The following is a 12478-nucleotide window of genomic DNA, read 5'->3' as shown; positions in this document are numbered from 1 at the left end:
TGGAAGTGAAGGAAAATGGAGCGAAAGGGAAGTGGAGAGGCCCTTTTCCAGCACGGGCACGTATATATTGACCTCTTTCATGAATTCTTGAAGATTAATTTTCTATGTAGAGAAGTAGACACAGAAGCAAGGGCTAAGAAGTCAATTTTTAGCCTCAAGTTTTTCTCTTGTTTTGGCATTATAATACAATTCATTAACCCCACCAGTTAACACTAATTATTATGATAGTAATAATGATAAAATCACGTTTGGGGTCAAAGTCCTGGTTTTAAATTTTCTCTAACGACTTGATCACTAGCGATGTTGTGTCTCTATCTCAACATATACCTAATTAATTAATGATGATGATTAATATTGATAAACCCAAACTCCTAATCTTCTTCCGCTTAATTAATTGTCTAATGATAACTTCTGTAAATCTAACTTTACATAGAAAGATACATGTGGAGGACGACAACTCATTGTGTGTGTGTGTGCATGAGTCGTAAGTGGTGGGGTCTAAATAACACCACATATATTTGCAGTAAAGAAGCAAGTTGGAAATGTTGGATACGATTTTGATACTCACCTTCATGTGTATCTTATGTGGGCGCAAACCTTATTAACTAGTTAGGACCACGCCGCAGCTAGGAAAGTGCCAAATTTTTTCCTTTTTGTCTGGGATAAGTAGTGTAAAAAAAATGCCAATTTCTATATCTCTTCATCATCTTGCTTTGACCCCTAAAGAGAATAATAGTGTTAATTAATACTGCTACTTTCTCTCGCTTTGGCCGTAGGAGCTTCAGTGAGCTTCAACTGGCACATAGGAAGTGATGCAAATAAATTCAATTAATGCAAGTCCTTACTCGGTGGTTCTGCCTTCTATATTTTGTTTTTATTACTGTTAAAAAAAGTTTAGTATCATTTCACGCTTATTTCTTCTGAAAGTGACACGTCAATTATGTAGTTTTGACCCCCCCAACGAAAGTGCAAGAGAGAATCAGGTTTTGTAGCGTACCTTATTGCGGTGCGTGACTGTATGGCACTATATGATACAATTTGTGAAGAAACATTATTGTGTTGGTAAATGATAATCATTAAGAAATGTTATATTTTGTTCGCATTAATTGATTAACCAACAAAAGGCACACACACTGCCAGATTCGGAGGTCCCGTCTATGTAGGTTCGATTACTGACTGAGAGCTTTGATCCACATACATTATCTGGTTATCTAGAAATAAAACTTCCTTATCACTGGCCAATGATTACGCGAAGACTAGCTTAATTCTGAAACTGTACCCATTACTAAAATAACGCCAAAGATGAGATCAAGTGGAGAGACAGATATGGAAGACTATGATTCATTAACATGTTTGGTTTCCTCTGCATCATCCATATATAAATGTATATTTGTCCTCTTCTGTGTCGACGCGGGGTTGCTTTGTCATTAAGTCACAAAAACGGTTTAATGAATCAAAACCTCTGCATTTATATATATACATATATTTAATTACTTGATTAATTATATAGATTTGGACGCCTTTATATAATCTGCAACAACAATTAATGCAATGAGACAATACCAATCTGCAAAGGGATGAATGAAATAACCGAACTAATACCAGGGATAATAACGAACAGGAAAATCCTGGCTAAAAAATAAAACTTATGGAAAAATGACATTTTGTGACTAAATAAGAAAAATAATGATAACGTAGAATCCCAGCCAAGATTTTAAAATTTGGATAAGACAATTGATAAAAATACCATGTCTATATATAAGTTGAAAATTCTGAAAAGTTAAATTGAAAATACTTGCAGTATAAATTCTCAAGATTTGAACTTATGGAATTGTTTTCAATTAAGCAATTTTTTCGTATTTATTTTTCATGATTCTCGAAATTAGATATTAGGAAATTTCATGTGGATTAGAGGATTAGTCGCAAAAATATAGATCCATGGTGAGTCTATCCTCTTAACTTATCTCGACGTAAGTGGCGGACATTAAGTGTCATCTCTGCTAACCTGCCTCTCTAATAATACCGTATCCAGCATAGATGCATTGTTTTCCTTGGTTTCCTACACTTTCAAAACTTTTTTTTTTTTGGCCAATACGCAATTCCATATTATTACTCAAGGAAAATAACAGATTAGTACAAGAACAGACAGGTAAGAACCCGAACAAAGAAACAAAAAAACGCATAAACCAAGCACAGGGCAAAACAACACAAAAACCAAAGGAAAGCAAAGCGCGCAACATCAGCCAATGCCACTCTTATCAAAGTTGGCAACCACATCTGCAGAAGAACTTCCAGCATCTGGTCTTTTACTAGAGGCATAATCACAAGCCTTGAAACCATTCCATCTTTCCAAGTCTAAAGCTAAAACCTTCGCTAGAAGGAGTGTTGGTTAGTCAACCCACCCGTATGGGCACACTCCCTTTCTACAACTGACAGCAAGAAAATCTGCTGCTTCATTACTCTTCCTAGAGACAAGAGCAATTTCCACACCATTCAATACATTCAAGGCTTCAATTACCTCTTGCATTTCCCATCTACCTTTCCATTCAACACACTCTGCTGACTTATTTCTCCAGCACCAGTAGATCTCAGAACAGTCAACCTCAATCACAACTTGAGTCAAGTTCAGTTCAACAACAAGAGAGACTGCTTTCCTTACAGCAAGAACTTCAGATAGAAAAGCAGAATCTGACTTCACTCCTTCTCCGAATCCCCAGAGGATACACTTTCAAAACTGAAGATTATATTAAAAATATTTAATTGAAAAGCAATCAACTTATATAGCTAGACTTAAAAATTTTGCCACTAAGCTTCAGAAAATTTGAATTTAATTTTACAAGATTTCCGACTTAGTTTGTGTTAAATGAAGGAAGTGGATGGATACACTTCCTTTTCATGCATTTCCTTGTAAATATTTTACTTATCACAATTAAAACACCGTATGTATGCATCTTTTCCCATCTTTAACATCTCATTCTTACTAATAAAAAGAAGTATGGGAATTGAAGGAATTCGTTTTCTAACTAGTTTTTTCAAAGCCATATAACGAACCAAAATCCTTAATATAACATCTGAAGATTTTCAAAAACAAAGTGTCTTTTTTATTAGCCCCAGATTTCATTTCTGACGAATATTATTATGTCCACATATATACTCCTTCTATTTCAAAATATCTACCATTTGTTAAGGTTATTATTTATGGGTACAGTCTAAGAGAAAGTAGAGACAAGTTTGTTTTTGTTTTGTGTTTTCTTTTCTCAAAACTATTTTATAAAATTATTTTTTAAAACAAGTTTCAAAAATAAAAAATATCTGTTTGGATAATTGTTCTAAAAAATTGTATTTGAAAATAAAAAGGTGAAATTTCCTTAGACCTTCTAAGAGAAAGTAGGTTTTTTGCTGCTACCGAAAGCAGTTTTTTTTTTTGGGTGAACAAAGCAGGTTTTTCTTAACCTTCAGAGAAACTAGTTAAATAGTCTAGTTTATAATAAATAATTCGATGTTATATGACTAAATTTCCTTAGACCTCAGCTAATAGAGAGAGAGTATCGGAAATGATTTGATTTATGATATTGCTATACATAAAGAATAAAATTGTATAAAAAAATTTTACTCATTAAAACTATAAAGTGAGAATCATCTATGAAAACTAAAACTTTAAAGTGATAAATAGTGATCGCTGCCTGATGAATGACCAATAAATAATTGTGTAGTTTGTGAGTACATGACCATATAGATACGCAAACTATTTATTTTGGGACAAAACCCCTTAAAATAAATTAAACTAAACAAAATAAGTTTACTGGTATTTGAAGGTTTAATCACTCTAGTTTGTGGTGGGATCTTTTATCCCGGATTCCTTCATCAGATCGGAGTAGAAATTAAGGTTATGTTTCCTACGAGGAAAATAGAGGAAAAGAAAAAAGAGAGAAAATTTTAATGATTTTAAAAAAATTAAAGAAATAAGGTTATAAAATTTTAATGAAAATAAAAAATAATAAAGGGAAAATCCCAAAAAAGGTCCTTGGAATATGGGAAATGCCAGATTGGGTCCTTAAATTTCGAAAATGACAGAATGGGTCATTGGCCCAATCTGTCATTTGTGAAATTCAGGCAAATTGACAATTTTGCCCTCATTTATTCATTCACTACAATGATTCAAGGAATCACTATAAGAGTTTAGGTGTTACCTAGATTCGTATAGCGAATAACTATTCACTTTTTCATAGTCAGGTGTCTTGTTATTAACTACAACTAATGCTGTAATCACTAAAACAATGTAAGCATTACCTAGATTTGTGTAGAGAATAACTACTCATTTTTTCATAGTCAGGTATCTTATTATTGTCAGGTACCTTATTATTAACTACAACGAATCTTGTAATCACTAGAACAGTATAAGCGTTACCTAGATTTGTTTAGAGAATAACTACTCACTTTTACTCAGGGGCAAAAATGTCAATTCGCCTGAATTTCACAAATGACAAATTGGGTCAATGACCCATTCTGTCATTTTCGAAATTTAAAGGCCCAATCTGGGATTTGGTATATTCCAAGGGCTTTTTCTGGGATTTTCTCAATAATAAATTAATTAAAAATTTTAATTTCATTTTTTCAAAGCTTATTAACATTTGTTCTTTCATCCTCTCCGCTCAAACTCGCTGCCACCAAACGGTCCCCAAAGAGGTCAACGCTTCCTCTCGCTTTTCTTCCATTCTGACGTCATCACCCCGCAACGTCCCATCACCCTTTCCTTTTCTACTTTTTTATTTTTAATTTCTCATTTGTTTTATCCGGCCTTTTCCTCCCGCGACCCTCATAAATACTTTCTCCCATGCCTCTGACACTCACTCGCTCCCTCACTTTTATCCCTCCTCCGTCTAGTAGCTGCTTCCGATCTCCGGTTAAAATATCGCACATCAACACGCGCCATGTACCCACACTCTAACCATACATTCTCACGCGCCGCCAAATCCATCGATCATTTGCCGTCGCCAGCCGCAGCCACCACGCCACCACTACCCCATCCTTCAGTTACGTCAATGCATTCCATCTCCACTTCCCAGCAACACCTCATCCCGGACCAGTTCGCCGTCACTGATTTCGACTCGCTGCTCAGCTCGGAGATGAGCCTCAACAATAATAGTTGCAGCAGCGGTTGTAGCAGCTACGGCTCGCCAAGTTCGCTGCCCACCTATAGAACTCAGCGGCCGAGCTGGATGCAGAGGAGCGAGAGCAGCCACTCGCTCCATAAGAATGAATATCGCAACCCTGTTTCTACTCTGCTTGCCGAGTTTCTCGACTCCGACGACGGTCCGGTTCGCAGAGTCTACAGTACTGGTGATTTGCAGGTTAATCCTCCACTCACAGTCTCACACATGCAATCTCTGTTCTGCTCTCTCATGGATAAGCTGCCTTTAATACACACACAGTGCGAAAATTGATGTGCACAGAGTAATTCAAAGAAGCTATCATACTTGTTTTATGTTAGATTTCAAGCGCTCATAATTACCTAGGACAACAGTATTTAATTTTCAATGTTTAAATAGTGTATCCACTCATTTTCAGAGACTGAACAAAACTTGCATGTGGGTGGTCCGAAAAAAGGATAGGATTTGATTGTTTCGGAATTAATGCCAATGGTGATGGATAGATTTTGGTATGCTTATGATTTTAATATTTTTATACGTACATACGTAGATATATATGTGGTGTGTATGAATTATGAAAAAATATATTGTGCATTATAAGCATCTCATCATATCATTTGAATTTAGTTTTCTAATTCTATAAATTGTGTGCGCGCCGTATTTAAATTGGAATATATTTGGTTGTGTTGTGTAAATGGGTACAGAAGGTAAACGGAATGCAACAGAGGAATCATGGGGCAGAGATTGCATTGTCAAGCGAAAGCAGTATGATCATAGAGGGGATGAGCAGAGCATGTCGTTATAGCCCAGAGGAGAAGAAGGTTAGGATTGAGAGATATAGAAGCAAGCGAAATCTGAGAAACTTCAACAAGAAAATCAAGGTAATTAATTAGCCTGTTTTATTTTTTTATTTTCATTAATTATCTAATTATTGGGGGGCAAAAACAAGACAGAAAAGAAGCAGAAGCCACTAAAGATGGACAGCACTGTGAGAATGGGAAATTCAATCCATGTCCACACTTTTGAACAGATTTGGGTGAATGAACCCCCCATTAAATAATAAATCATGTCCAACTCTGGGGTAAAAGTTAAGAAAACGGTGAAAAGTGAATCTCAATTGAGGAATGAAATGACAAGCATTTTCTAAATAAATCGTACTACCCGAAATTGTTCCCCATATTCTTTGCACTATAGCGACCTGCTATCGCCTCACTAAACGACAAAAAACAGCTCCTGTGTTTTTATGTTTTATTATCACAGTTTTGAATCTCTGAGCCATGAACTCTTCTCCCAAATTTGTCTCGTTCTCCAACTAAGAATCCCATTACTGCCAAAATCTCAAAGGAAATAATTCTTCTTCATGCTGTGCTATGTTATTATAAGTTTATAACACCAACCTGGCCTGTCGTATCAGGAAGATTTTAGACAGAATTGAGTGTGCGCGCACCCACACACACGTATGAGCTAGTTGTTTATTAATGATTAATTCAGAATGAAAGTGAATAAGAAATTGTGTTTGTGGGGATTAGTATGCATGCAGGAAAACATTAGCAGACAGCAGGCCGCGCATCAGAGGAAGATTTGCAAGGAACGAAGAAACTGACAAGAGCCCTCCAGTTCAGTGGAGCCATGAGAATGGTGTTGGAGCTGACGAAGAAGATGAGGAAGAGGATAATTGGGTTAATTTATTTGATAATTTAGTTGCTGCAAATAATCTTGTTCAAGGGCCTCAAGATAGTTCTCCATTTGGTCTCATGTTTTAGAATAAAGTATAGCTATCAGGTTCAACCGGGATTGCTTTTGATCCTCCTTCTATGTATTATGGTGCGAATTTAGAAATTATAGTAACTATTAGTGAATAATGTAAATATATATATAGTGATTGGGATGTGACCATGTGCTCCTACTGGACTCTAATCTAGCTAGGGTCAAGTTTTTGAGTGCCCTTTTTAACCTTTTTATAGACTCTGCATCAGCAGCAATTAGTGCATAATTGTATATCAAAACTTTAATGACAAGTTGTTATTGTGGTTTCTATATGATTGTACTGAGCTGCATATAAATACTCTTTGTGGAAGCATTCATGAGAAAACAAAAAGGTAAACAATAAAGTATCCTGAAATGTACAGGGCTGTGGTAAAACATTGAGATTGATCCCCTATGGTGACAATATGGTTGCTCTAAATTTGGCTCTTCCCCAATTTTTGCTTTCTTGCAGCTGCAGGGCGTCGTGATTGCGTTTACCACCTTTCAGCTTTGAATGGAGAAATTTTTATCTTCTTTTGCATGACCAAGTGGTATGAAAAATATTAAAAGAGTAACAATTGTACCCAAATTCAAATTTAGTTGAACTTAACAGCCTCACAAGCACATGCATATGACATAATTTTGTCAGTATGTAATATATATCAATAAAATTAATCATAAGTTTGTGTGCGTAAATTTAAATATTGAGATAAAACAAGTTATTTGTACATGAGTAATGAGAGAAATTGAGACCGACAAGTTGGACCGTCTTAATCAGTCCCTACCATAAACTTGTCTTTAGCCGAAGAAGAGTAGTAAACAAAGAATTGGTGTGCATCAACATGTCTAGAATCTGTTTGGTAAACTTATGTTTCGGAAAATATTAAATTGAAGGCCACTTGTTGCATCTTCATGTTGGAGCTCCTTCCTTATTTATATAATATTGCCCACTTCGGGTATTGCTTTCTCACAGAGTTACGAACCCAATGATTAAATAAGATTGAGGTGTCTAGCTTTCATAAATGATTAAGCAGGAGTCGTACAAATTACAAGTTCACGTTGTGAAGTTGAGGAAATAATGAGATTGACGCATTGATGATTGTTTTGAATGAATTGTAAGAGTGTGCGTGAGCGAGAGGTAAACAAAGGCTATGACTTGTGAGGTAACATGCAAATGTGGGGAGAGGACGGCCCTATGCACGTCTTTGTCGGCCGGCACTCTGTTAGCCACTAGGCCTCTTTGGGTCCCTTTTTGATTCCACAAAACATAATCAATTCTAAAAGTAAAAACCCATTAGCCATTCTCAAATTTAACAAAAACCCATTAATTGTAAACGGACAAAAAGTGGAACCCAAAACTGTTTTTTCAAGAATTAAGAAACTTTTAAACCATGTCACCTGGGGGAATTCGAACTGTCGGATCATGCGTTCATGCTCTGCGGAACACAGAGTTAATCAAGAATTGACGCGGAGTTAAAGTGTGGGCAAAAACAAGTGTGTGCCAAACTGAGGCAAATTGACCAATTTGGTGCTGGAGGAGAAAGATGAAAAAGGCACCTGAAGAAGAAAGGAGGAAAGGGATTGAATGATTAAGGAGTGAAACTGGAAGGCATGATTGCGTAGATAGATAGGGTAGGCAGGTGGCTAGAAGCTATATATGAATTAGTAAACACACCTTCAAGTTTGGAAAAAGGCCTCCAAATCTAATATTAACCTTAAGCACCATCGTTTGCCTGCTTATTAATCATCATCACAAATAAACTGCACATGGGAAGCAATGCTAGTCAGCTCCGGCACTAGGTCCCATCTCTGCTTGCTCGAACCTTCCTCCTCCTTCTTTTACTTAGGGCCTGTTTGGGTGTTCCAAAACCGTGGTTTCAGAAGCACTTTTCCGCAAAACGAGGTAACTTCCTCCATATATTTACTTTGTAATCCGTAAAAACACTTCTGAAACCATGGTTTGGTTTCTATCCAAACACTCCCCTATCCTTTCATTTATTTTATTATTACTTATTTGGCAGAGCCTTTAGGTTTTGAGAAGCCTTCCCCTTTCGAATGTCCACGCCGAAATTAGGTAGATTTATTAGCTGATTGCTTATAATAGGATGACTTATTATAATTTCTATTTTTCATATTAATATTCATATCGATAAAGAAGGAACCTATGCTGGCATTTGTGAGACTCTTTGAGAGCAACAAACCCTGTCAAAGAAAATTTTGTTTGTTATTTTCATGTGTAATCTCATTCGTACCAAGGCATCTATTTTAGTACTACGCTCTTCATCTTAAGTTAGTATTTAGAAAAATTAATGCAAATACGTTTCCTAGTTCTGTTTCAGAGAAGAAGCGGGAAAAAATAAAATAATAAACACAAACGCCAAGCATGCTGGGCCCATCACTGGAGTCGCTGAGAACAGCTGAGTTGGGCCGAGTGTTAACCCAATAATGGCCAGAAGCTCTAAGATTCTCTGGTCCTGGGCTAAGTTCACATTATCATGGATTTCCCAGCCATTTGGACCTTTATTTGTTTTTGGTTTTTGGGACCTATTTTGTGATCGTGTCGTGCTATACTACTATTCAGGACTCATTATGCCATTTGTACGAGGGCAAAAAAGAAAGGGTTTTCATTATGCCACCTGCAACATTACGCAGGAGGACGTGTTTAAATGTAAACGCACTAGATTCCGAGGAGTCCACTAAATGACTTGCTTCTTCAACAATCATGTTCCTCTTGTAAAACCTATGATTTCTCTGCTTGGTAGTGATGTTTATCGCATTATTAAATCCTAAATATCATATATTTTAGAAGGAATGTGGGACGTTTGGCATTTTGCAGATGGTTTGCTTCTTCCACGCCTAATGGATGTGTTTTCTGACTAACCTTCCATAATGGATATGTGATATTCTCAGAGTTGCTTGATTTCACCAACTCAGTTTGTAGAAATTCATCACGTTCGAATTTCGAAGAGATGATGATTCTGGAGAAAGACGAAATCGCATGTATGAAGATGTGTGTCTTGTACTGTGTAGACGGGACCTTGCAAGCTTGAACTGAGAGAAAGTGACCTTAATAAGATTATGCAAACGAACGAGTTAATTATGATAATCCGCCTACTATCTGATAAAATAATTATCATAATCCTGTCAACTCTAATGTTACATTAACCGAAAAAAATGAAGGATGAATTAAATAAATACTATATTATTTTTTAATTCTCCTGAGAAAAAAATTGAGATCTAGCTAGCCAGTGGTCCGAAATTAATCAATTGGAAACACATGTAATTTTAATATTTTTCAGTATTAATTTTTATAAAATAAGTATGATATATAAAATAAAGAATCATCACCTCCTTAAAACTTCTGAACTCCGTGGGGTAATAATCAAGCTATCAATATATAAATAAATATATAACAAAACATACTATTATTTTTTATCCTAATTATAAGATCTCGTTTGTAAGTTTTATAATTAAGATTGAAGGTAATATTAAAACCACAAGACATTATGATTGTTTAAAATAAAAATCGTGCTACGCTTAACATAATGGTGGCTAATCAGCCATTTGTTGGAAGTGAAGTTTGAAAGGTATTTATTGGAAAAACAAAAGGGCGGTTTGCCCACATGTTTTGTCTCATTTATTCAAGTCCCACGCCTAAAATAAAAGCATCATTGCATCAAGAACGCGAAACACAAAATCCATATCTAATGCCGAACGTGAAGACAATATGACCTCCAAGAATCGCACTGAATCACTGCCCACTCACATCTTATTATACCCTGATGCCATTTCATGTCTCTATCATTGAAACATGAGCCCTCATATTTATGTTACAGCTCACAGTCTATAAAGCTCCAAGTCGCCACTCTTATTTTGCCCAATCCATTCACTCTACTATGCTTCCATGACCTCTGTTTGCATGTCCAACACCGTCCTCCTCCGCCGGCCGACCTATGCGAATCTCCATAAGTGGCCGGAATCTGAGGCGGAGTTTGTGAAGACGGTGATGAGCTCCGGCAAGGGGAGGGACACAAGTTCACCCACTGGTGGTGGTTTTGATGATAGCATCTCGTGGGGGCAAATGTACTTGAGAAGCTATACATTTTCAAGAAAGGAGGAGGGTGTGAAGGACAAGACTATCAAGTATTTGAGAGCTTGTGCCAAAAATGTAACAAATCTTAAAGGTAGGGTCAGGATTGACCTTAACATGCTTAAGAATGTGTCTTATGGTGCCTTTTTCTCAGTGTTTCACCGTTTGCTATCATGCTCTTCCAAGGTTGACGAGGCTCATCACCATGGACCACTTTTTTAATTAATTGACATTTTATCCCTGCTCTATTTCATTACTACAAACCTCTCGTCCGCGTACTTACTGTTTTTTCAATTTATTTCCCCGGATCATGGACCCCCCCCCCAAAAAAAAAATCTTATCACAAAATAAGTTCTGTTGTGTTAAAATCTGGATCAAGACGCTTATTTATAGAAACGCTAGAATATGGAATAGTTCTTTTGGCAGGGTCAAGATAAGGGCTATTATTGTGGAGGTTTGTTTGGCGGGATGTATGCCCAATTCCCCAGACTGAAATACATACATACATACATGTTATGGGTAAAGTATAAAGGAATGTCGAAAGATTCTGTTTATACTGGGAAGACAACATTCATGGGAGAATACTAAAGAACAAAACCGATACAAAGTATAAACAATGAATGTTCTTGAGTCAATTGTGAGACATTTCTGAACATTTGACTTGTTTGGCACAGAGAAACAACTTCTAAATTCTAATACGCCTTGGAATTTCCGTTTTACAAGCCGGCAATGCACATGGCAGGATCAGCATGCCACATGGGCTGCTTGCTTCTGCTGTCTGGTGCTCCGTTTTTAAGTTATAAATTCGCTTTTGATTTTCAGTTTTTATGCGCAAAGTATCATATTAATTATTTGATTCTCTTTTCTCATAATCTCAAGTGTGTCTGCCGATAAGTGGTGGTTGAAGATTGCAGCTAGTACAATCACTGTGTTCAAAGATTCGCTATATATATTCATATGACAGGAAAAATATAGCTAACATGAATCTTTGATAACTTTTACTTTCTATCTCAAAAAGTGATTCAGAAAGTTAATCTTTCGATTATTTTTGTTGTCAATTCATAGTCACTATCACTCAATGCTCCTAGCTCCAAAGCCACCAACATCCTAGCTGGTAATTATTTAGTGGAAGAACCTGTGATTTGGGATCAGAATGTTCGGAGTTTTACTACTTTATCCCGGCACAAAATTTGAAAATCATTAATCGATTTCTGCCCAAAACAATCTATACTGGCAGAGCTTGAAATATTTCAAAGTTGGGTGCTTTCATATAAAATTTTAACAATTGAGAGAACACCTTTGCAAATTTCTCCTCTTAGAATTCCACTGCTATCCATACTTCCACGAGGAATCTTAATTGATGGAGATGGGAACCTACTTCCTTTATGATCATATGATCTGCTAAGGGTTCATGTGGCACATCATGGCATGCACATCTTGAATCTAATTCCAGATCGTATTTTCGTCTATCACTGGGTTCTACTCTATACGC

At 36.4% G+C, this 12478-nt stretch overlaps 2 protein-coding genes across 2 annotated transcripts; both read left to right on the top strand.

The window, feature by feature from the left end:
- Nucleotides 1-4879: 4879 nt before the first annotated feature.
- On the top strand, nt 4880-7167 carry LOC114732684 (zinc finger protein CONSTANS-LIKE 5-like). The gene is made up of 3 exons (XM_028920020.1): nt 4880-5351; nt 5855-6031; nt 6680-7167. Exons 1-3 carry the CDS (start codon nt 4932-4934, stop codon nt 6911-6913), a joined length of 831 nt encoding a protein of 276 aa, XP_028775853.1. The 5' UTR covers nt 4880-4931; the 3' UTR covers nt 6914-7167.
- A 3633-nt stretch (nt 7168-10800) lies between these two features.
- On the top strand, nt 10801-11208 carry LOC114732679 (uncharacterized). The gene has a single exon (XM_028920016.1). It carries the CDS (start codon nt 10801-10803, stop codon nt 11206-11208), a length of 408 nt encoding a protein of 135 aa, XP_028775849.1.
- The last annotated feature ends 1270 nt before the right edge of the window (nt 11209-12478 follow it).

Source organism: Neltuma alba, unplaced genomic scaffold, assembly GCF_004799145.2.
Source record: "Neltuma alba isolate B1F8T4 unplaced genomic scaffold, ASM479914v2 tig00012922_pilon, whole genome shotgun sequence".
NCBI classification, from domain to species: domain Eukaryota; kingdom Viridiplantae; phylum Streptophyta; class Magnoliopsida; order Fabales; family Fabaceae; genus Neltuma; species Neltuma alba.
The sequence above is the reverse complement of the archived record's forward strand: the minus strand, read 5'-3'. Positions and strand labels throughout refer to the sequence as shown.